The sequence below is a fragment of the Gobius niger genome (genome assembly GCF_951799975.1).
Source record: "Gobius niger genome assembly, chromosome: 16".
NCBI classification, from domain to species: Eukaryota; Metazoa; Chordata; class Actinopteri; order Gobiiformes; family Gobiidae; genus Gobius; species Gobius niger.
The window spans coordinates 27775786-27801430 of record NC_136867.1 but is presented as its reverse complement, the minus strand read 5'-3'; the positions used below and the strand labels follow the sequence as shown (position 1 = coordinate 27801430).

Sequence of the window (25645 nt, the reverse complement as noted above, 5' to 3'; positions counted from 1 at the left end):
CCGTCACTCAATAGCGTCCGTGGGTAAATAAGTGAAAGATTGGTTCCGCTGCACGTAAACTTGTGCCACTAAATAAATTGAACAAAATTGTGCCGAAATGTGCTGGACCAAAACGGTTCAATATTTTCTGTGTACCGTTACACCCTGAGTATAAGGTTATGGTTAACGGAGGGAGATTTCTCCTCAACCCTCGACCCATCCCTCAGTGCGTCGAGGAACCCAAGGTGGTAAGATGTTCCTAGTCGGATGAAACCAGTCACAGGGAAAATATGGTCTGGGAATCAAACCCAGGACCTCCTTTGCCGTGAGACGTATGATTTTGTGCTTCAGTCATTTGCTAAGTCTCCCCCGGTGAGAACTCGGCTGCAATAACAGTAGTTAAGGCGTGATTCACCGGAGTGTGTGGTTTGTGTCGGCATTTCGAGTCAAACGTGAGAAGCCTCATTATCAAAGTAAACAATCTCCGCTCCCACAGCACGGATCTCCCGAGACTCAACATTGTTTTGGTCTCACGGGTTAAAAAAAAGCACGATTAGTTTGTATTTGCCTGAAGTTTAAAGGGCTGAGGAGGTTTGGTAAAATTTGGCGGCGCCAGATTAACCGAACAAACCCACGTCATTACGAGTGTGTGGGAGAATCACGGTTCCCACGCGGAGATTTGCCAGTGTTCGTCACAGATTTATGAAGCCGCTTCGTTAAGACTTGCCTGATTTTCCCATAAACCAAATCCAGTGACGATGAGTTTGCACTATAGATGACTTCTGTGAACCGCCAACTTTTGGATCCATGGATTTATATTCTGAGCCACTGTCACCCCAAACTCACAGCTCCTGATGCACCACATGGTCTTCCATCCGGGAACTGTTTTTTTTTGCAAAGCAGACTTGCATTATCTCATGGTGCTGGGATTATTTTCCCTTCTCATTTCATGTGCCATGGCTCAAAAACAAACAGCTCTGTGTGATGATGTCATCAGGCCGCGCTGCTCAGTTTACTTGCATAGGTGTGAGGGCTGGCCAGCAGGGGGCAGGTGTGAAACAGAGACCTCTCCTTAATTGAGGCAAACTTGAAATCATCTGTACTTATGACCGTTCAGAAAACAGAAAATATTCAGCATAGTTTTTTTCATTAATAAATATATAAATAAAATAAAGACTTTTTTTTTAAAGGTAACACATATACGTTTGAATAATCGGGATTTCAATTATGACTAAAATAATCGTGAATATTATTTTTTCAATAATCGAGCAGCCCTATGCCGTACTACAAAGCTGGATCACTTTCTGGCAGAGTCGATCTCCATGGAAACATGCTCTTAGTGCAAAACCTATAAACAAGTTGAAGGCATAGCCTGCAGCCCTGAACTGTGTTTGTGCCGACAGTGATCACATGACACTGTTGACCAATCAGGACACACACGTGTTTCCCACGCTCACAAACTGAAGCCTATCTTTGCTGAACTGGGGTCAGTTTCTCTCTTCCAGAGAGAATTGCACATAGAAGAGGACAGACTAGGGCTGGACGATATGGACCAGAAGTCATATCCTGATATATTTTGGTTAAATATCAATATACGATATATATCCCGATATTTTTTTCGCAAAGTGAGAGCTGTGAAATGAAATGTTAAGTCAAAGCCTAATACGAGTATTTTATTGAAACTCACTATAACATGTTAACTCACTATAACATGTAAACATAAACACAAAGCTCCGTAAGGGGCACATAGAAATAAAAATTAGCCTAGAAAATAAGGGCTGCATTTATATATAAACAAAATAAAGTGCTCAGGTAATCTCAAGCCGATTTTAAAAATTTATCTTAAACTGTTTCTTTTTGGTAACTTAAAAGCTTATCTGAATTTGAAATATTCCGATTTATGCGATATGGTCTAATTCCATATTTCATTAAAAAATATATCGATATATTTTAAATATTGATATATCACCCAGCCCTAATACAGATGCCTCGAAGGACAGACCGTAGTGATTCTCACTCGTTATGTGTGAACCCCCAGTTGTTCTAGAATCACGTTCTAGAATCAAGTGAGTCGCAAAATCTCTTAAGACTGAAAAAACATAAGAAGACGTTTTTTTGCCAAAACTTTTACCCAAACTCTGCAGTGTGCGTGGGGACTGGGGGTGAGGAGAACAGAGGGACGAGGAGGAAGCACCTTGAGCAGCAGCGAGAGAAGTTCTTTATTTGAAAATGAACAAATGCAAGGTACTGGACCACTTCAGGATTAGGGTTAACAATTGTTTACATCCAAATCTTAAAGTGTATTGACTAGTTTTGCATCCACACAGTAAAGTGAAGATATTACTGTGTGGATTTCGAATTACTCCTGGTATTACTACGCCGTACAATATAGTTCCCCCTTTTATCCGCTTAGAAAATCCACATTGTTTAATTTTGTGTAATTATACTTTGTAGTGTAACACTTCACGTAACCATATTTAAATAGGGAAAACGTGGAAGAGCTTGGTAGCTTCTATCTTAACCTGTTTTGGAGCTATAGAGGAGAGGGGGAGAGGCTAAATGCTAACGCCGTCTGCGCTGTGTTTACGTGATTGAAGGCACAGGTGAAGACCAGACAGGTCCTAAAGAACTCGTCGAAGCTCAGGTAAGAACATATCTCAGTATGTAAAAACGGTGGCCTATTCCTTTAACCCTAATTATATCCTGATCAGGGAGGGTGGCAGGTAACGGGATAAACAAATAAAGACACTGAGAGTGTTGGGTGTGACAGTCTCATCACTGTGACTCAGGTCTGTGGGATTCCAGAGCACAGCAAACCTTTTACACTCATCCCAGCAGAGTGTGTGGACAGTGCAGTTGTTCATTCAGTGACTATAGCAGGTTTCTGCAGTAGCCAGCCTGAAAACCTGCCCTGGGGCAAGCTGGTGGTGGATGTATCCCCTCCATTTTAATACCTCTGGGCCAATTCCTGCAGTACCCGGTCAGTACTCAGGCAAAGCTTTTTTTCTCACTGGGATACTGAAGGACCCTATAAAAGTACTAGTCGTTGTAGTTGTAGTAGTGGTAGTAGTGGTAGTAGTGGTAGTAGTGGTAGTAGCGGTAGTAGTGGTAGTAGTGGTAGTAGTTGATGAGTGCCGACAGTTGTCATCGAGACTCCCAGAGAACAGCTGCTGGTGCACATGACGGGCAGCGACAGGCTGTGAGCACTACACCGTACGCAGTAACACATGTACATGGAGTACTACACAGCGCACACAATACTGCACAAGTACACAGTATACTGCACATGTACCGACGCACTGCAGAAACACAGACCCGTTTAAACACATGTGAGGCTCGGGTTTCATCGGAACGAGGCGTGGATTATGAGTGATTTCCTGAGATCTGTCCAGCGCCGCGTTGTTGTTCTAATGATTTATGTGACGCTGCGCTGGAGGCTGAGGCGCGTTTCTGCACAGGACGCAGCAAAAAGTGTGGAAACCCCTTTTTTCTATTACTTCATGACTGTTTGCGTTGTAGATTCTCACTGTAGCCCGATCATTTATGAGTGAACACGTGTGGAGTTATGTTTTGAACCAAGAAAGCTTCTCGATGTCGCTACAGAAACTGTTTTCACTTCACAGACTGTCAAACCATTTCAGGGACAAGGACCTTATGGAGCTCATTGAGAAAACACCAAGAATGTAAAATATATATAATACATAACATATTTTTGGAGGGTTTTTTTCACCCTTTCACACAATGTAAGCAGAGTTGAAAATAAAGAAAAGCCGGGTCCTGTACGTTCACTCATGATTCTCACCTTGACTAGAAAGGCCTTTTCCCATTTCTGCTTCTATGAAAAACCAGCTGGAGAAAACCCAGACTCAACAAAAGACTAGTGTCCTGTACCTGTACCTGAGATTGCTGCAGTTGGTCAGGTCCAGATCTTAACCTCACTGAGAGTCTTTGGCACGGCTGGACTGGCCACTTTTGGGCCGGTCCGACCAGATGAGTGAACAGGCCTGTACTGCACCACAATAGAAACTACAAATTCACATTCAAATCATTATTTGGGGTCTGAGGTCTGAGGGCCAGCTCCAGCTCGTGGTCCCTAAGACAAAGCGTAAAACCAGTTGTTGGCCTGAAGCTGTGGAACGCTCTGCCCCTTCATGTCCGTACATCACCCACTGTGGAGTGTTTTATATCTCGTCTTAAAACACACTTTTATTCTCTGGCTTTTGGCTTTCTATTCATCTGTTTTAATCTGTTTTATTCTGATGTATAGTTTTTATGGTCTTATGTACAGCACTTTGGAAACGTTTTGTTGTTTAAATGTGCTATACAAATAAAGTGGATTGGATTGGTTGCAACACAATTCATCCACTAGACCAGGGGTCCTCAAACTTTTATTCTCTGGGGGCCACATTTTCGTTCCTGACTGTGATGGGGGGCCGGGCCGGGTTGGGTATAACATGTATGACCCAGACCAAAATGCAGCAGGCCTCATTGTGAAGTAGAGAATACTAGCTTAGCACTGACACTTTACATTGCGTTATTCATTCACTCCATCCTTGGTGGTGGTAAGCTACTATTGTAGTCACAGCTGCCCTGGAGTAGACTGACGGAAGCGAGGCAACCAGTCTGCGCCATCGGTCCCTCCGATTAAAGTGGTGAGCGCTCTGAGGCGGGAACAACATGCAGGTATTGTCCTCGGCTTTGTAGCTTATACTGTTTAAGTTCAAAGGTATTGTATTGCTTATCTTCATTTGTTAGATTTACAAATTCCTACTCACCAAGTTAAAAAAAAACAGCCCATGAATGCGAATGAATGAGATTTATTTTCTAATTTCAAGTGAAATGACGTGGAATTATAAATTTTTCATCATTTTTTTCCTATTTTAAGATCAATAAATAGTGCATTATTTTGATTTCCTGCTCAAATCAAAGTCAAACGTTTTTGTAGTTTCAGATTGCCGTGCATGGAGTGGATGAGAGTTCATAAAATCTCCAGAGCTGAAGTTGTGGTTTCAGCAGCTGTAGTCGTCGTTCAGTTGTTGTTTTGCAGCCTGGTCACTCCTCCGCCTCAGCTGTCGCACTGGAGTGTGCGTTAGCGTAAGGCGAGCCTGAAAAGTCCGACTCTGGGGTCAGGGGTCAAACGCTGAGACGAGGCGAGACAAAAGGAGGAGGAGGAGGGAAGTCAGACAGATCCTCTCCCATGACTGAGGTGCTCTGCTCCTCCAAAGGTGTCAACGTGCTCATGAAGTCTTCACACAGCAGACAGTTTGAACTGGGGCTGAAAGATATATCGTTATCGTATCGATATCGAGTTATGAACATTCAAGATATCAATGTCACAAAAGAAAAATGTATTGTTTTCGTGTTTGTATCGAGATATGAACATTCAAAATATTAAAATCGAAAAAGCAAGATATAAACGATATAGATTTTCATCAATAAAACTTTTCTGAAAGATGCTTATTTTTCACCTAACCCATAGGTATATCATATCGTATCGAGATATCTGGCATGAATATCGAGATATGAAATCTGGTCCAAATCGTTTAGCCCTAGTTTGAACCACAACTAATGACTTAAACTAAACATCCAGGTAATTAGGATTAAAATGTGTAAAAACATGGAGAATTGTCTGAAACTGATTCAATCTTCCAAATCCAGGCTTACCGTAGAAATCTTCCATCTTCCTACAAGGCAACACCACAGAGTATTTCACATCATTTACTCAAAAGAAAATAGGGCTGTTAAACGATACCAGTATTGAATCGATGAAAAAAAAGTTTAGGTTCTACAAAAAAATAAAAGTACTGAAAGCAGGTACTGAAAATCTTTTCTTTTGATGCTTTTGGTCCAGGAGCAGCATTAGACAGGGGTGGACTGAGACTGAAAAACGGACCCGGACTCTGACCGGCCCGGCCCAAATGAGCGTAGATGCGACACTTCCACAGAGACGTATTTTAACCTCTTATTTTTTATTTAACCTTTATTTAACCAGCAAATCTAAAAGCTTCCCGATTGGAGAGTAAAGGTGTAACATCTCATTTGAAAGCTAAGACCTGCAAAAGTGACGGTAACTTTTCGTCCAGTTGCCACATCTTTGTCACATTTTTGTTGTTTTTTGTTGCTTTTTCATCACTTATTTCATTGATTTGCTCTTGTTTTTTCGCCATGTTTTTTTGGTCACTTTTTTGTTGCTTTTCCGGCACAATTTTGTTTCATTTTCGTCCTTGTTTCGTCGCTTTTTTCATGCTTTTCTTTTAAAGCAGTACTAAGTAACTCCTAGCCCTTAGAGGCCATAAGCGCAACTGCAGGTGTCGTTGCGATTTTTTTACTCATTAATTGTTCGTGAGAGTAAACACTACGCTGACAGAAAAGACAAAGGGACAGAGGGATATTGTTCATCCAGTTGCACAATAGAGATCATTGTTTTCACTCAAACTTGGCTGTAAATACTGTTTAAGTGGCGCTAGCCCGCAGTTAGCTTTGCCCGTTAGCCTGTTAGCTGCTTCTTCGTGATTCCATTAGTGTGTATTGGTGACTCCGACCCGGTGGCAGTCAAGTTGCAAACATGGTTTTCTGTGGGAGATGTATTACCCCCAGAGGGACTACGGGAAGGATTTATTAAGGTAAACAAGTTGCTTAGTGCTGCTTTAAGCTTTTAGATTTGGGTAAAGCTTGGTTAAGGAGAAAATTGAGAGGCCAGACCGGTCGCCCAAGAGCCAATGGTTTTTCTGTGCTCTTCCAGAATGGACAATTTGTTTGGCCAGTTCTCCCCTGGCATTAAAGGACGTTATTTGGCTTTAGCTCAAATAAATTATACAAATGTGAATAAATGAGCATTGCCGTTCTGACTATACATGACAAATATTTTAGTGCAGGTATCGGAAAAAGTATTGTTCAGGTGTCGGTATGGGAAAAAAATGTAACGGTACCCAGGCCTAGTCCAGCCAGGAGCCTGCTCTATTCAGGAGAAAAGATTTCACAAAAACACAATACAGTAGCTTTATTTGTCAGTCCATTCATTCTGATGAGTTTCTGTAATAAATGAAGCCTAGTGTGAGTGAGCAGTGCTTCAGACAGTGCAGCGCTAAACACTCGCTCCTCTCTGGTTCAGGAATGCTGGAGTTTGCAGCGTCAGACTTTGCATCAGCGGGACCGGAGACCTCGTGAAGGCGGTGCAGAGGTAAACGGGAGCAGACCAGCCTTTGGATCCGGCCCGGACCATCTGGACTCGGACTGCACACCATGTGGGACTAAACCAGGACCAGCCCAGCTTTAAAACGTGGACCATCTGGAGCCGGGGCTGTGTTGGATTTGGGCGAAAGATGGGATTGTTCTTTGAAGCCAGAGCCAAACTGTGGGACCTGCTAAAGACGAAGCGAGGACAGAGGAGCCCAGAGTAACGAGAATCCTCCTGTAAACGCACTCTCTCTCCCCTCCACCATCGCCGCTCATTCATGACACTACAAAACAAACATTACTTGGCAGAGCAGGTGACGACCCTTCTCCTTAATCGACCTTTCGCAAAAGCCCCTCCCCTTAGCAACTGTTGCTAGCGCTGTCAAGTTTAACACATGTCATAGAAGTGTGTGTTAGTGCCTTTGTGGTGCAACACCGGCACAAGCTCCTCCAGATCGAGAAAAATGTGCAGTGAAGGAAAATATTTAAAATACACAACAAAGGGAACAATACAACTAGGAGGCTAAAGCACCGGCCTCACGTGAACTTTAACCTGTTATCTGCTTAGGGTTAGAGTTAGAGTTAGCAATTATGCATATCCGGTAGCACAGTAGTACAGCGGTTATCGCTCGTGCTTCACAGCTAGAAGGTCCCAGGTTCGATCCCTGGACGGGGCCTTTCTGTGTGGAGTTTGCCTGTTCTCCTCGTGTCTGCGTAGGTTTCCTCCGGGAACTCTGGTTTCCCCTACCACTAAAAACATGTACAATAGGCCAGGATGAATGAGAGTGTATTTGAGAGTGCGCATGGGGGACGACGGATGGAAATTAGCCCTACAATCCGATGTGGCTTGTTTACATGCATGAGACCCATGTATGTTCATTAACATGCACTGTCCCAACCAAATAAACCAATAAATAAGTAAATCCAAATCACAATGTATCTTGACCGGAGAGTTTACAGCCTTCTAGTTTCTAAAACGATGTGTAAGAAGAAGAAGAAGATCTTTATTTATATAGCGCCTTTCACCGACACAAAGCGCTTTACATGAAACAATTGTACATTCACACCATACTCGGTTCAGTTTCCCCTGGGGGAGACTGTTGCGACTACACACGTCTGCGCCAACGGACCCTCTGACCACCACCATACATTCACTCACACACATCATTCCTCCTCGCCTATTGTACATGTTTTTAGTGGTAGGGGAAACCGGAGTGCCCGGAGGAAACCTATGCAGACACGGGGAGAACATGCAAACTCCACACAGAAAGGCCCCTGTCCAGGTGGGAATCGAACCCTGGACCTCCTAGCTGTGAAGTGAGAGCGCTAACCGCTGCGCTACCGTGTAAGATTTGTGTGAGAGAAACACAACTTCCATGACATTTGCCATTCCTTTTCCCCCTGAGGGGGACGGCAAGTAAGAGGTTAAAGGCACTAGGGCAGCACTAGGGCTGTCACAATAATCACTATATTGACTTCAATAAATAACAGGACATGGCATTGAAGACATGGTGGTGCAGTGGTTAGCGCTCGTGTCTCACAGCAAGAAGGTCCCGGGTTCCCCTACCACTAAAAACATGTACAATAGGTTACCCTCTGGAGCCAGGACTCCCCTGTAAAGGAGGGTCTTATCTCAGTGGGACTTTTTCCTCTACATTTATTTGCATTTTTTTGCTTTGTTGTTTCATGTTTATAGTGGGATACTTTAAGAATTAAGTAGCTCATAGTTCGTCATATTTATACTTTAAAAGGTCTTTAATAATATTGTTTATCGCAACATTTTCCTCAAGGCTCTAGAATGGGCAACTACACGCTACAGATGTATGGTAAACGAGTCTTACCATTTTTCTTCCAGCGAGAAAGAGGAAAAACGGGCCGCTGTACAGTACACTCTATGGCAGGAGATGCAGAGATTGGACAATGGGCGTTTTGGGGCGGGGCTTTGCAAAAGGTCACTTGTTGCCCAAAATGTACATGACAAAAGTTTCAAAGGATCAAATCCACTCCCGCTGTAGACAACCAAACCTCAGCCAAACCCAGTCCAGTCGACGATGCAGCTGAAGTACAGGCATCCGGACTGGGTTGTTAACCACGAGCCTTTAGTTTCCTTGAGCAGGACACCAACCCCTTCCACTGTAAATGCTTGACTGTGATAAAGACGAGTCATCTGTATAATATTTGTCTTGTTCTAATTCTGTCCTCCTGAGCCCGCTCTTCACTACAAATGCTTCATATTAAAGACAAGCCTTTAAACTCAAAGTAAAAACATGCTCTGTCCTGTTTTTGTTTTTTATCTGAACAAAATGTGCCTCAGAAATAAGTAACTCTGACCAGACCTGTCCCTCCTCCCAGTGTCTTCTCTCTACAGCCAGTCTCTAAATGTATTATTACTACATTAATACAGAAGCTACTGTCGGCTGCTCCGCCAGGTTCGTCACGGCGATAATGTTTCTTTGACGTGACTAATGTTGCCGGAATCCTTCGTCGATATCGGCGTCTGGACTTGATTACTCTTTAGCGCCTGGGCTTCAGTCTCCGTCTCTTTTCGTTGTGATTATAGGATTTAATCTCCGCTTGGTAACTCTGAGCGCTGGGTTTGCAGCTTCAGGCAGATTCCTCGTGTCTGTTCCCAAAAAGAGAAAGGTGATGATGGACACAGTGGCGCTCATTTTCTCCAGTTAAGCTTTACCCGAATCTAAAAGCTTCTTGACTGGAGTTTACAGCCTATAGGCCAGTGTAACCTAACCTTTTTTTTAACGTGACCCTGAAAAGTAGGGATGCACCGATACCACTTTTTCTGAAACCGATACAAGTACGAGTACTTGGATTTAAGTACTTGCCGTTACCGAATACCGATACGAGTACAAGGCATTTTCTTCAACGTTCTTACTTTTTTCACAGCAGATTGGTTTGTAATTAGTTCATTTACTCATGTACATTTCCTTAAGTAAAGTAGGCGACACATTTAAGAGCAGTTAAATTAGAATTGTGCTGATGCCATTTATTTATTTTATTTTATTTTCATTCAATACAATTTTTAATTTTTATTGCACTGTCCATCATAGACAGAAAAGCCCATGTCCAAAAGCTCCCAATGCCTGTGCTTTATTCATTTATGTGTTTTTATTTAACAATAGTACTGAGATGTTACTTAAATGGTCTCTTTTGTCTTTACTTCAGCTCCTGTAGATTTTCTCGTGTGTTTTGTAGCTACTTAGCGAGTAGCTACAGCGTTTTCAATGTTCTGCTCATGCAGCTCATTTTGGCTCAATATAAACATGCTGTATCTCTTTAATTTGGATTTTCTGAGGACTTTGTAGTCACTGGGTTAGTTTTTCAGATGAATAAACCCCTGGGCTTGAAACGGCGTCAGACTGGCCAAAACTGCTAGCCGCGAGTTAGCATCGTTAGCCTGTATGTTGTAAACACTGCAGACGCTGCAGCTCTAACAACATTAAGCTCTGGTTAAATCCAGCACAGACTCTGATTTAGAGAGCGCAGTCTGTAATAAAGTCAGCTCTATGTGGATTATTGTATTTCCACTAAACAATTCTCCAATTTGTTGCTTCTTCTCTCCTCAGCTGAGAGCTGCGCCTCGTAGGTGCGCTGGTCGCACGTCAAATGGTATCGGTTTCTGGCATCGGGACCTCATGAATGAGTACGAGTATGAGTACAAGCATGTGGTATCGGCCCGATGCCCGATACTGGTATCGGCATCGGTGCATCCCTGCTGAAAAGTGACTCTGCAAGTTGGGAAATTTGCCTACAAACTTGTCCCTGTAAAGAATTTGGATGCTACAAAGATATAAGGAAAGTTACAAATGCGTTTTTAATGTTTATTTTAATTTAGTGGCTTCTCTTTCATTGTTGGCAATCAAATAAGGTATCAGGCCTTGAAGCTGCAGTGACAAATAATTAAGGCCGAATGCTTCATAATTTATCCAGGCTTAATAACTATTGATTGTTAAAACTAGAACACGGTCACTAAAAATGACCCCTGACTGAGGAAAGCCCTGAGTGACAGGAGCTGGTTGGCGCTGCTGAAAAGCGCCCAGATGTTGCTCCCATCTCGACAAAGATGATGAGGTTTATGATCCTCGGCAAAAAGAAAACCATTGCTCCGAGCTCACACCACATTCCACCGACTGAAAACCACGGCCCTCAAATAAGAAACGTGTCATAAATCAAAATGCCACCGAGTCTTTTCCACCTTTTTATTATAATTATGAGACATTTTAAACGCTCATCCCTTGAATACCACTCTTTTTTTAATGATTTTTTAACCGCATGTCGGGGTTAATCTGCGGTGAAGTGTCTCCTCCCGGCTCCAGCGCTGTCAAACGCCCCTCGCAAATCAGGACAGGGCTGAGACAGGGAGACAGGGAGCTCTTTATGGTCCTGCCTCACAGAGAGAAGGTCCAGGGTTCAGTTCCCGGACCGTGTGGAGCCATTTGGAGTGAGCGAGTTAGCATGTTCTCGTGCAAACACAGGGTCAGCGTAAGAGTTTACATAAGAGTTTTGTCTTGGGCCACAGAGGGGTCACGCTTTCACCCTTACACACAATGTCTCATATTTTGTATATCTGCATTGCCATGTTTGCTTGTTCCCCCTGAGGCTGGTGGGGCTCCGGTTTCTCCTATGAACCTAAAACATGCACAATAATGCTCATATTTCCTCACAGAGACAGTTAAGTGTTCCTTGGCAGTAGTCAGTGTTGCAACATCCAATCTTAATCCCAAATTGTTTTTTTGTCACTTTATTGTTGCATATTTGCAGTGATGTGCTGTCAGGGCCAAATGAAGAAGAAAGAAGTGTAAAATGTCTTAATAGTACATCTAATTTGTAATTTATGTATATAATGTACAGTTGAGTTGCTTATATTGGTATTGTTGAGGTGCCTTAAACAGCTCTGGTGAGCTCCTCCTCCGCGGGGGCCTGCTCCACAGCTTGAGAAACCCCTGTGTTGTCATGATTGACACTCAGCGTGACTGACAGAATTATCAGCCAGTACCTGACCCACAATTAGCTGAAAAAATGTAATGTGTTTCAACATTTGGATCAGAGGCCACTTTTATTACTTAATTTTATTATTAACCATTTTACTAATGACTTCTAACTCGGTTTTGACTTCATCTAAATGAAGTCGAAGGGTTGACAGCAGCTGAAACATCTGCATTGTTCGTGATTTGCGACGTTTCAGGCTTAATGCTACGTAGGAAAAATAAACTGATCAAAACACAGAGTGCTCAACGTTTCCCAGGGTTCCCGCTTAATAACTCTTCCCGGAGCTAGTACTCCATCTGTCCTTTCTATGTTTAGTTGTATAACGCGTCAAATGTAAAAACTACGAAGCCTCAAAGCTGCTTTGTGGTCAATGAGGAACTGCTTTTCTAACCCCTTGTCCCGGATTGTCACGTGGTTCATGACGTTGTGCCGTCTTCATCAGTTGTCGATCAGTTTCTGTGCGTTTGAGTGAGTGGCCCCAGGCTGCTGCTGAAGGCCCCGACTGAGACCCCACATCTGCCACTGCATATTTGTCACTTTTTCGTTGCATTGCTGTCGTGTTTTCATCATTTAAGTCTTGCTTAGTAATCCTTTGATTTTTGATTTTCAAGCTTTTTGTGTAAAGCCAAACTGGAGAAAATGTGCTCAGTTCAGGAGTATTTGACTGAGCTACATTTCCCTCTCTCCCTCCTCTGGCTCAGATCCGAAGCGCCTCTTGTCGTTTGTAACCCTACCTGACTTCATATGCAGATCATGGTTAGGAGCAGTCTTCTGATAGACAGTCTCTCAGTCAGGACTTGTATAAAATGCGTGGCCCCCGGGTGCTGCTGTCGCCCCTGGGTGCTGAGGGCCGGGGCATGTGGGTGCCGCGAGCTGGGCGGGGCTAATAAGACTATACACTGCTGCTCACGGAGCGCTGCTGGTTTGTGGGCACGGAGGAACAACAGGAACTCCGGTTTCCTTTACTAAAAACATGTATCATAGGTTCCCCTTTGGGACCAGGACTCCCCTGGAGATTAGATTATTTTGCTGCGTTCATGTAGTCGTCTGGAACTGGGAAACTGATTTTCCCCAGTTGGAAAATGCACATGAACGTTCGCTCAACTGGGGAAAACGTTTGGGAAGCTCGGGTCAAAACGAGCTCCCTGACTCCCGCACCGGACTGTGGACATCAGCTGATATGTTCTTTTATCTTTAATGTGCTTTACAGTTAAACTCTTGCTTTATAGTTAGACTCTTGCTTTATAGTTAAACTCTTGCTTTATAGTTAAACTCTTGCTTTACAGTTAAACTCTTGCTTTACAGTTAAACTCTTGCTTTACAGTTAAACTCTTGCTTTACAGTTAAACTCTTGCTTTATAGTTAAACTCTTGCTTCTCTCTTGAGTTTAGTGTGAACTGTCGTCTTTCAGAGGAATATATTTGTGGAGAAGTGCCCGACATCAATGCTAGCAAAATGAAACTGAAATGTTTCCAAAGTTTAGCTTTTGAGATGCTAACGCCAAATGCAAATGATTAGCTGAGCTAAGCGCTAATCAGTGATAAAAGACTGTTTTTAAAAATCCCCACTTGCTCACATAAAAAGCACATTCACAAAACAACTGGGGACAATGATGTCACATCTCGGGAAAACGAGCTTCCCAGTTTACATGAACACACCTGTAATCACAGTGGGGCTTTCCTGGTTAAAGAAAGGACAAATAAATAAATAATGATGTCTTCCTGTTTTGAGTGGGGTGTCAAACATACGGCCCGTGGGCCTGATCTGGCCTGTAAGATGATTTAATCCATAGCATAAATTCGTACAAAGAAACAGGGTCACTCAAATTTCAAATGGCTATTTTCTGGTCCAAACTCATCTCAAACTTTCCTAATGCATTTACAGCATCAACATTCGTCACAGGGACTGAGTTTAAACCAGGTTTCAAGGACAAAAGGATCAAGGATAGCTCCTTTAATGAAGTTAGTGTCAAGTTGGGGCGGCCCGCGACCCGCTGTGGGAGATGAATTTCGGCCCGGGACCCAAATGAGTTTGACACCCCTGATCTAAACAAATGCTTTGTGACCTAGTGTCTTAGTGTCCTAGTGTTTTAAATCTGAAATATCGGTGTGCGCTGTGGAAGCGAGCGCTGCGGTAAATGTTTATCTTGTCCTCGCGCTCCGTCGCTCCCGGGACATGTCTGGGCAGAGCCTCCGGTGTTAAACTCTTTCTCTCTCGTTTCCGGATCATTTGTCGCCCCGTCGCCTGGATCGATGAAAAGACGCGATGCCGTTTCCTTGGAGACGGAGCAGCTTTTGTTGTTTAAGTTTAACAAAATGACCGCAGAGGTTCCAGAGAGGAGGAGGTCGGATGCAAGTTCACACAATATAACGACATCGCTCGACTTTTCACTGATAAAGTTTGTTAAAAAACACAAACATTCGGGTCTAAAACAGAGTCAGCTGCAGTTTCGCATGTTTTACTCCAAAGTCGCCTGTATCCAATTTTCCCCCGGATATTGGAATTGCCTCTCATTTCCCCGTGTATTTGTGTTTGTGTCAGTAAAGAGCCTCGCTGCAAACTCCGGGATAAGTCGATACGGTAATTACGGTGACAGGTTCAACTAAAACTGTAAAACTGACCTTGTGTTTTGGTCTCTATCTCTCCTCAGATCAGCTCCTGTTTCATATTGTGCCTGACACTCGATCGCTCTTTCTATTATTCTCCAACTGGGTCACACTCCCGCGCCCCCCCCCCTCCTCGTGCACAGATTCCACACCCCTCTCTCTCTGGTTTTGACGGACCGAGCGCGTGCAGCTGCTGCGAGCGGTTAATCATTTCTGCGCTCGCTCCGTAACGGCTCACGGGCTCGCGGGAAAACACCAAACTGAACCAAAGGGAACCGGGCTGAATCGAAACAGTGCGAGGTGTGAGTCACGGCTCCTTTTCCCGTTTGATTTCGAGTTACCAGAGAAAGACACATTCTGGTTAAGTTAATAGACCGGTGGATGTTACAAGTTCCACTTTAAAATCTCATGGAGGTTGTTGGTCCTCTCAACATTACCACCTCCCCTTGGTAATGTTGGCGGATGTTAAGGTGAAGACCTGTTTATGGTCGAGGCTCGATAGGTTTGCTTCACTTGTGTAGAAAAATGGAGAGTGCAGTATTTACAGAGTCGTGCAGGTCCCTGGTGGACAAGGTCTTCCTGCGTGGAGTTTGAATGTTCTCCCCCTGAATGTGTAGGTTTTCCTCCGGGTGTTCTGGTTTATACAAGCAAAAATATTTACAATGTATCTGGATGAATGATATTTGCATGTGAAAAAGTCTGTTGGCGTCAGTGTTTATTTTGGCAGCATATTTTAATTTAATTTTAAAAAATATCTTCAGTTTTTATCTTCAGTTTTAGTCGACTAAAATTGCAAGTAAATTGAGTTTTATTTTCTGTTATTGGAATCAAATTTGTTTTGTCCTTTAGTATACGGTAAAAGCAGACATTTATCCAAAAAACACTGGTTTCAAAGCCTTTTAAACGGTCATAAAATGTCAGGCTAGTAGGCATTTTATAGAGTGAAGTGACAGTTTTCCTCCTGAAAGTTGTGAAACCTGGTTTAATTAATTAATTTAATTTTGATGTTGTAAATGCATTAGGAAAGTTTGAGAGTTTGCACCAGAAAATAGCAATTTGAAATTTGATTCACCCTGTTTCTTTGTACAATCAGGTATAGCTCCTTTAAGACAGATTTAGTATTTATAATATTCATTACAATCATATTTAATCTTGTTCCTCTTCTTCATGGAGCTTCTCACACATGAACAAAGCTCCGAGCTGTTCCTCAAGCAGTGAATTTACATGATCTTTCAGACTGCCAATAGAAGTCATTCATTTTTATTCAGTCTAATTTTAGTCGACTAAAATATCTGGACATTCTAGTCATAGTTTTAGTGTCATGAACAATTTTTAATTTAGTTTTAGTCCAACATTAGTCTGCAAAAATATAACTCAGACTAAAATTAAGACTAAATATGTTATGTCGACAAAATTAACACTGGTTGGCACCATCGTCCGTGAAAAACATGAATGTAGCATCGATTTATGAAGCCTGATTTACCCTCTCGCTTTTACAGTGAAGACGGACGCCCAGAGACGAGCCAGTGCTTGATTTGTAAATTAAGTAGTAATTTAGTAACTTCAGGAACACCTTTGAACAGAAATGGATTTATCTTCATAGCATTTTTTAAGGAAGTAAAACAATGGTGGAAGCACAGGCTCACTTTTCATTCCTTCACCACAATGAGGACTTACGACTTGGGAATACTGGAGTACTGGAGATACACTACTACACTGCTCCTGCCTATTACCAGCCCGACCTTGTAATATCAAACCACGTATTTCTTTGACATTGTGACCGTTGTCAGAGGCCTGTTAGCCCCATACACAGAATGACATAAGTCTAAAGTTGTAAATGCCAAACACCGTGTTCTGAATAACCACAGCGCTCTCCACACGATCCATCAGCAGCGGAGATCATGTATTTGAGATGTTAGGATTCGTAATCCATTGGCTGCCGCTGGGGCATGGAGACTGGGCTTTTCTGAGCTGTCATCAGGGCCTAAACACCACACTGTCCTGCTAACAGGCCCAAGCCAGGACTAAACCAGGTCTAAATGTGGACGAGGAAAGGTTAATGTGGTCTGGGCTCTTTGACCTCTGGGTTAGACAAAATAGAAACAGTAAAAATCCAATACAGTCATAAACAAACAAGGTTCTAATTGGGTAAAAAAAAAAAACATTTGCTCGACTATCATGATCTACACTGCCTGACAAAAGTGTCCTCCTGGACTGTGTGCCTTAAAGACTGAGATCAGCCAAAAACCTGAACATCCTGAAAGACCAGGTTATTTCATCATTCAATTTCTTCTTCCCTGATTTCACTGGCATATTCCAGGATGACAATGCCAGGATTCAATGGGCTCACATTGGGAGAGTGGTTCAGGGAACATTCTTTGGGATGTGCTGGAGAAAATTTGTGTGCAGTGGTCACACTCGCCCATCAATACAAGATGAAAAATGAATACACCTCTGGATCTTTGGACATTTCAGAAGCTGATTAAAGGCGTTAAAACCAAATATTAGTGTGAGCTTTTTGGTGCATGTGTATAGAAACTTCAACACAGGTGCTCCACAAGGATGTGTGTTGAGGCCCCACCTGTTCGCACGATTTTTCTGTGAGACTGTGAAGTCTTGATGAACATGAACTATCTGTACAGTAGATGGTGCAGGAAGTGGTGTGGACAGGTGTTTGAAGGAACAACCAAAGCAAAGGAGATTTAATTTTAACATTTCCTACATTGACCCGAAGTCACAAGTTCAGTTTGTTGCTGTCTCACACTGAATGACAGTGAGAATCAATGATATATTTTGTAAACTTCATATGATCTTCCAAAAAAAATAAAGTAAATGTCTTTAACAGTCATTAGCCAGTCCCTCAAGGATTTTGGGATGTTGCAATCGCAGTATTGCAACTTTTCCAAAAGCTGCAACTGCCACGCGTGATGCGGTGGCGTTCGTGTGTGGAGTTGGTCCTTTTTTTACGGCGCGAACTTTAGGAGTCACTGTTCTGTTGTACCAGAGCTGAAGCTCAGTGTTAATGAGCAAAATAACAGACATTCATCCTTTGGTGTGTTCGGATTTTCATTCAGGGCTCTATTTTACCAGATTTGTGTGGAGTCGGCACCTGCTCCTCCCACAGTCCACAGCTGAGGACGGGGGGAGGGGAGGCCCACATGGTTCTGTCTTTTTTATAAAGAACAATGTAAAATAATGCATTTACTAAGTCTTTTCTTATTCCCCAAAGTCTCTTTGGTTAAAACTCATGTAAAAAGCAAAGACAAGTTTGATTTTGATGTAAAAAATATATTGTTTGAAGAATAATAAATGTTCTTTTCTTTTGGGAAAATGGCCTGAGAAATGAGGCATTTAAGCAAAAATGCCTATGAAATCCTGGAGGGACTAGATAACAATCTAATAGCACTGTAATATAAATCTGTGCCAGAGGAACCATCAACCATTGGCCTCGCAAACACTCTCTCTCTCACTCTTGTTAAATTTTTGTCAAATAAAAACAAAGGCTTGATGTGATTCTAGTGTGAAACTTTATGGACTCTGGAAATGTTCAAACCATTGAAACACTGTCAGAAAAATAACAGTCTGATTCTGTAAAAAAAAAAAAAAGCACAGGTCACTTCTGAAAAACGGAATGACATCGTATAAAACACTGAACTCAAAAGTCTATGGTACAAACGTCACATAAGTTACTCAAATATACACAGTCTTTTTATATTTACACAAATGTACAGGCACAAAAGTCTCTACCGCCGCAGGAAAACAGCAGCTCCCTTTGAAATGGCTGGACCGAGGCACTTTGAAAGCAGAAAGGATGAGATCGTGTCCAGTATCGTGGACAGAAACAGAGCAAAGGGCTGGAGGAGGAGACAGGAGCATCACATGTTAGAGCAGTCGTCCTATAACCAAAAGGTCCGCGGTCCAAGTCCTGCTCTAACCAGTGCACAAAGGTCACAAATGGCCTTTAACCACATTTCATTGTGGTTTTCTTTGTCGCGTTGTTGTTAGCGCTATGCTAAGGAAAGTTAGTAGGCTATGTGACAGCTTTTCACGTAGCAATGCTATTAGCTGCAAGAAGGCTAAAAGGAAATCGAGACAGGATCTGGAAGTTTCTTGCTGTAATGTGTTTGTTTATTTGGTAAGTAGATACCACGCACTGTCCCAGTGCATGTTAATGAACAGACATGGATACATGCATGTAAACACGCCACGGCGGATTGTCGCCATGGGCTAATTTCCATCCATTGTCCCACACTCGCACTCTCAAACGCACATTCATTCATCCTGGCCTATTGTACATGTTTTTACTGGAGCAACTGGAGTACCCAGAGGAAAGCTACGCAGACACGGGGAGAACCTGCAAACTCCACACAGAAAGCCCTCGTCCAGGTGGGAATCGAACCTGGGACCTTCTAGCTGTGAAGCATGAGCGCTAAGCGCTGCACCATTTCACTTTCTATTAAAAATTCTTTTGCATCTTTAAGTCATTATTGAACAGACTTATTCTCTCAACATGTGCAACACTTTCACCCTGTTCTCTTCCGCTTTACCCGGAGCCGGGTTGCAGAGGTAGCAGTCTGCATAGACTACCCTAATAACGGCTCCTAAAAACAGTCAAACTGCTAGCATGACTGAGCTTCAGTTAGCCCGTGCAGAGCGCTATGGAGGAAGACACCCTCACTAAGTCCATCTACAGCCAATGTCCAAGGCACAAAGCCTGAGCCCTTTCCTCACAAAGATGATCTGTTCGAGCAGTAGAGAAGCTTCATTCATTGATTTGATTTCATTGTTTATGAATCTGCAAATCCGCTTGTATGATGTTATAATATGTTTTCATGCTGAGTGTAGCTAAGCATTAGCTCCATCTGCCCCCGACTGTCGTCTAAATCAGCTGGAGTGTAATTTAAATCGCATCTATGATCTGTGGCCCAGCCCTATTTGTAATATATTAATCAAATACAATGATTCATAAATGTGTAGTTTTCAGTGATCACTTTGACACTTCATGCCTTCCAGCGTGTCATTTAATATTTCCAGACATGAAAATGATGAATTATTTGACGAGCTGATGCTCCTGTCGACTTCCCTCCATCTGCACATCATCGACTGACAAACACATTCAGACCTCACTCAAATCGTCTGTGAACAATAAAAGGACCTTAAAGCTGTGACATCATGAACGTAAACATCATGATCAAGTAGATTCCGCGATGTCTAAAAACTGCAAATAAACTCTTTTTCTCTTAAATAAAAGTCGTGGAGGAGAAAAGGCCCAGTTCAGCTTTGGATCAAGGCCAGAAACGAAACGCTCCAAAACCTCGTCGGGGAAACAGCTGCCGGCGAAAAGTCTGGACTCAACGAAACTCCAGATCCAGAGAAGTCCTTGGAGTCCGAACCGTCCACAGGAATCCTGATCCAGCGAAAACCGTGGACGCCGTGGAAGTCGAGATCCAAAAGCAGTGATTTATCGGAAAAGACATCCAGGTGTGCGTCCGGGAAGGCTCCAAAATCATTTCCAATCTTTGCCCAACCTCTCGCTCCGGTTCTGAAAAGTCGTCTGAAAGGCGTTGGATCTCATACGTAGTGGTCCTTGACGTCCTCGCTGAGCCGCGCCGCGTTCAGGTTTTTGCAGCGATTGTCTTTGGGGCTGTACTTTGTCCTGTGCGGCGCCCTGACCGCCGCGCTCTGATTGGTGCACACCAAGCTCCCCCTGTTTCCCCGGCTGAGCTCGCTCCCCTCCCCCCCGCGGCCCTCCCCCAGCCCCTCCTCCTCCTCGTCCGCCTCGGCGCCGTCGCACGTCCTCTCGGCGGGCGGCGCCATCAGCTTCCGGCACTCGTACTGCTGGTCCTTGTCGCGGTTGTCCTTGGGCGCGCCGTGGCACCGCAGCTGGTTGTTGACGGTGGCGTCGTCGGGCCGGGCGGCGGCGGCGGCGCTTCGCTCGCGCTCTTTCTTGCGCTTGCGCGTCCACCACACGCACACCACGATGCAGAAGAGCCACAGGAGGCAGAAGACGGCGATCAGCAGCGGCATCAGGTAGTCTGAGGAGGGAGGGGTCAGAGGTTAGCAGCGTCAGTCTGAGGTGGCCCAATATATCAACTCGCTGATGTATCGCGATATTTTACAGCACGATACCGATACTTTTGATGAGACTATCTACAGTATATTAATGAGGCTGCAGTGCTTCCAGAGTCAAGAATATCCACACGAAACTTGCTCATCGGGGGTAATTTTAGTTGGTAAGTATTGATTTATTTTCTAGAGATATGCTGGACTCTCCATAGGCTTAAATAGAAACACTGCATCGAGACAGCAAATAAAAATGAGGACACGTTAACAGTGTTAATTTTGATTGTTAATTAAACATATTTTAATTTAGTTTTAGTCTTAGTCTTTTGACGAAAACGTAATTCGATTTTAGTCTAGTTTTAGTAAAAAAAAAAATCTTCCATTTTAGTCTAGTTTTAGTCGACTAAAATTGCAAGTAAATTTAGTCAACTAAATTTAAGACGAATTTAGTCGACTTTGCATTTATAATATTCATTATAATCATGTTTAATCTTGTTCCTCTGCTTCATGGAGCTTCTCCTAAATGAACAAAGCTCAGAGCTGATCCTTTGGCAGAGAATTTACATGATCTGAGGCTCTTTCAGTCTGTCAATAGAAGTTTGGATGATTTTAGTCTCTCCTTTTCATTTTTATTTAGTCTCAATTTAGTCGACTAAAATATCTGGACATTTTAGTCATAGTTTTAGTCCCATGAAAAACTTTTAATTTAGTTTTAGTCCAATTTTAGTCGTCAAAAATAACACTTTGACTAAAATTAAGACTAAATATTTTCGTTGACGAAATTAACACTGCCCGTTAAAAGGGCTGATCAAGAATATAATCAGGACAGTAGGGGGCAGCACAACAATTCTAAAGTCTCGGACCAAACATTGTCCCACAAATTATCGTTAAAGGTTCTGACTAACTTGTGGTAAACCTTTTGGAAACAGGACTGTGGATTCTTGTGAATGTAAATGTCAATGAAGTGATGCCACTGACTCCAGAGGATCAAAGGTCCATTTTGTAGAGTAGATTAACCTCATTACTCCCATCTGAACCGAGCCCAGTTCAGTTGTACCCAAATCTAAAAGCATAGGCCAGTGTAAACGCTTCATTTGAAAGCGAAGACCTTCAAAGCTGATCTAAGACGTTTCCTTCCTCGTATTTTTAGTGCTTTATTGGTCCGTTTTTGTTGTTTGTTGCCATTTTTTTCAAGAAGCTTTTAGATTTGGGTAAAGTCAAACTGGAGAAAATGTGCTCGGTTAAAGGAACAGGCCACCGTTTTCACATACTGAGATATGTTCTTGCCTGAGCTTAGACGAGTTGATGCGTACCTGTCTGGTCTTTGTGCGTGCGCGCAGTCACGCAAAACGACCAAAGATGTTGTTAGCATTTGGCCTCTCCCATCGTATTCCAATAGCTCCAAACGGGGGTGAAGCTACCCTGCTCTTCCACGGGCACAAAGACCAGACAGGTACGTATCAACTCGTCTAAGCTCAGGTAAGAACATATCACAGTATGAAAGAACTGTCTGCCCTCAGTCATGCAAAAAGACCAAAGATGTTGTTAGCATTTGGCCTCTCCCAGCATATTCTTATGGCTCCAAACGGGGTGAAGTTAGAAGCGACCAAGCTCTTCCATGGGCATGCGTAAAGACCAGACAGGTACGGATCAACTCGTCTAAGCTCAGGTAAGAACATATCTCAGTATGAAAAAAGGGTGTCCTGTTTCTTTATGAGATTAATTGATTAAGAATGAACTAAGTGAGAGCGGCTTTCAGGGTAAGCTAACTGAAGCTCATGCTCGCAATTTGGCTGGGTTTGGGAGCCAGCTCCATTATTTAGAATAGGGTGAATATTAAAAAGAAAAAACAGCCTGATGATGTGAGTGTTAAGACACACACATGGAGGTCAGAATGACAAGCCTGGGTTCAATAAAACACAAAGAGACAAAAAAGGTTCAATGGAAAGTCAATAGCAAAGAACCTCTGGAGCCTGAAGCCATTTCCTTGGGGCTTCAGGAAGAAGGAGGCTGTAATTTGTCCACGCTTAATTTGCCATCCATGGGTGTAACAAGAGATCACTTGAAACAAAAATATGGAGCATGTAGTTCAAAAAGGATTCTTTAAAAATTGTGAAATATCATATATCAATTATTGCAGTACGATGTGAGGTCATTGTTGTTGTGACCCATGTATTGTCCGGGTTCCCCCCCCCCCCTACAGTCAGTCATGCCCTCTCCTCTGCTTGTCTGGTCGGTCACTCACCGATGCCTGGGTGCTGCACGACCCGGTCCACTTTGACCTCCAGCACCGAGAGCAGGATGGAGCTGTTGTGTCGTCGGGAGAGCGAGGAGATGATGGAGGTGGAGGCTCGGTGGATCTGAGTGCGCTCCGACTCTGCAGACCGGCCGTCCGCCTCAAACGACTGGAGGAGAAAACAAAACACATGTTCAGATAAAGCAGATGCAGTCGCACTCCCATCAGTGCTCTGGGAGGGGAAAGGGTTCTTGTTTAACCCAGGGCCCCGTGCAGGAGGAGCCTCAAAGCCTGTGGTGAAATGTGTGCATATAAAACATGAAGTGAGGGCTCACAAAGATGGTCTAGAGCATTTTACTGCAGCGTTGCCGCCCCATGAGAGGGGTTTATGACTTTTATTACGGGCACTAAGGCGACCTCGCGCTACAATTCGAATCTGCTGAATTCAAACATGGGGGAAAACAGTCATCCTTTCGACCGTTTCGACACCATCGTCAGAACTTCAGTCTGAACAGAGAGACTCCTGTCCGTCGTCAACTTGGTATTAACCTGCTAAAAAAAAGCCATGATTGTTTTCTCTCTTTTGTTGCCCTGGGCTATGTGTCGTGTTTTATGAGGGATAAATAATTAAAATGCAGCACGGTTTGAGACGAGCCCCAGGGTGGGAACACGGCGTGCCACGGTGCGCTATGTTCTGGTGTACGCTGGTAAGACAAAAGATGAACTTAGACAGCCACATCAAATCAAAAATATCTGCGGCTTTTTACCTCCTGAAAAGCATGGCTAAGATCAGAGGAATAGAGTCAAAACCAGACTTAGAGAGACTTATCCATGCGTTTGTCTCCAGCAGGTTAGACCAGTGGTTCCCAACGTTTTTTTGTTCTTTTGTACCCTTTTGGCCTTTCAGTGGTCAACCGTGTACCCCCTACCTCAAGGGTGTTGAAGCGTTTTTTAGAAAGTAATTACTTAAAAGTGGTATTTGTAAGAAAAAGGACAATGTTGCAGTCAAAATAAACCGTAAAATTCTCCCAACGCAACACATTTTACTGAAAAATATAGCTTTTCCTATACAAATTATGTTACATTTTACCCTGTTTTTCAATCTGAAATAGTTCCAAGTACCCCCTGCTAGGTCCTCGAGTACCCCCTGGTTGGGAAACACTGGTTTAGACGGCTGCTCGCTGTTAGAGCCGCCGAACATCCAGAACCAGGACATACGACCATATTAGTCCAGTGCTCCGGTCTCTGCACTGGCTTCCTGTCAGTCAGAGAATAGAATATAAAACAGCTTTGCCTGTCTTTTCTTGGTTTAGCAATACAGTCTTCATGAGGATGTGAGACGGGCAAATCCAGGCTGAAAACAGTTCTTTTTACCTGTAAATTTGACATTGAAAGTATTTTATCTGCACTCTTGCTTTTTACTGTAAATTAATGAACATTTATTTTGATGTTAAACTTGCCTTGACAATCTTTCAGCTCAGTATTACTGATCATGAACCTACAGTACAGATGTATCCAGCTGCTCCTATAGAATGATGGTCAAACGCAGATGTGCAATACTGTTACAAATCTGATTGTTTGTGTGAAGTGTAAAACCCTTCGTAGAAATGGTCCCCCCCTCCCCTCCCCTCCCCTCTCTCCCTCCACTCCCTGTTGGAGAATGACACTAAATACACGCCGCTCTTTGTGCCGGAGCGAGTGGGAGGCTGAAGCGCCACTCCTCTTCCTGTGTTTCTGTCTCTAAAACCACCTCAAACACGGGCTCAATGAGATGTGATCCACGCATTAAAGGATTACAGCCCCGAGAAGCGGCTCTCTGCACCAAAGAGGGGCGGCCCTGAGCGCGAAGCGAGCCGCGAGGACGGGGAAGCGCAACATGAAACGATCCGAGCGGGAGCGGCGTTCGAGCGACGCTCCCTGATCTGAATGGAGTGGGCAGCGGAGAGGGTTTAGGGAGAGACGGAGACGGGAGCATGTGGCCCAGATGTGGCTCAAAACCCCTCTGTGTTTCTCGGCTCCCGGTGGAACTAATCAAGTGAAACGAGAAAAAGTAATCTGGGAGTGATTTTGAGGCATGAATTCAGCGCGAGTTGATGAAACAGTTACGGCTTTAGAAGTAGATGCTCATTTGGATTCAGCGTCTGTTTGACGAGATGACGAACGTTAGCTGTGGTTTTTGGGTCGTGTTAGCAACTTGCCAGGCACAAGGTTTCAGTTTCTTAGGCTACATTCAGGCGGCAGGCATATGTGACCCAAATGAGTTTGTTTTGCCCCGTGCGACCTGTATCTGAACAACACAGGCCGCTTGGATATGAGCTCCTAAATCCGATACGTAACTGATCTTTTGCAATGTCGCATTTCTCGACCTGCACGTCATTGATGCACCATTAATGCCATTAATTCTGCGTTCTATCCGTGGAGTTTGCCCCGCGTTCTTTAATTCTGGCACTAAAGCAGGACTGATCGATTTATATTGGGGACATGGACAGTGTTTAACTCACTGTTGGATGATGCCTCAGCGATGCCCTCAGGCGAGTCCCGCCGAAAGCACCATTCACTTCATCTTGAGCGACGCTTTTGT

General features: G+C 43.5%; 1 protein-coding gene across 2 annotated transcripts in view; it reads right to left on the bottom strand.

Moving 5' to 3' along the window:
* Positions 1 to 20294: 20294 nt before the first annotated feature.
* Positions 20295 to 25645, bottom strand: part of LOC306975708 (protein jagged-2-like) — a 90252-nt gene continuing 84901 nt past the window's right edge. For both annotated transcript variants that reach the window (XM_079573378.1, XM_079573379.1), the window contains 2 exons: positions 23074 to 23233; positions 20295 to 20800 (listed from right to left, as the gene is read on the bottom strand). In XM_079573378.1, the coding sequence (XP_079429504.1) occupies positions 20337 to 20800; positions 23074 to 23233 (624 nt within the window). In that variant the 3' untranslated portion in view covers positions 20295 to 20336. The remainder of the gene's footprint in view (positions 20801 to 23073; positions 23234 to 25645) is intronic.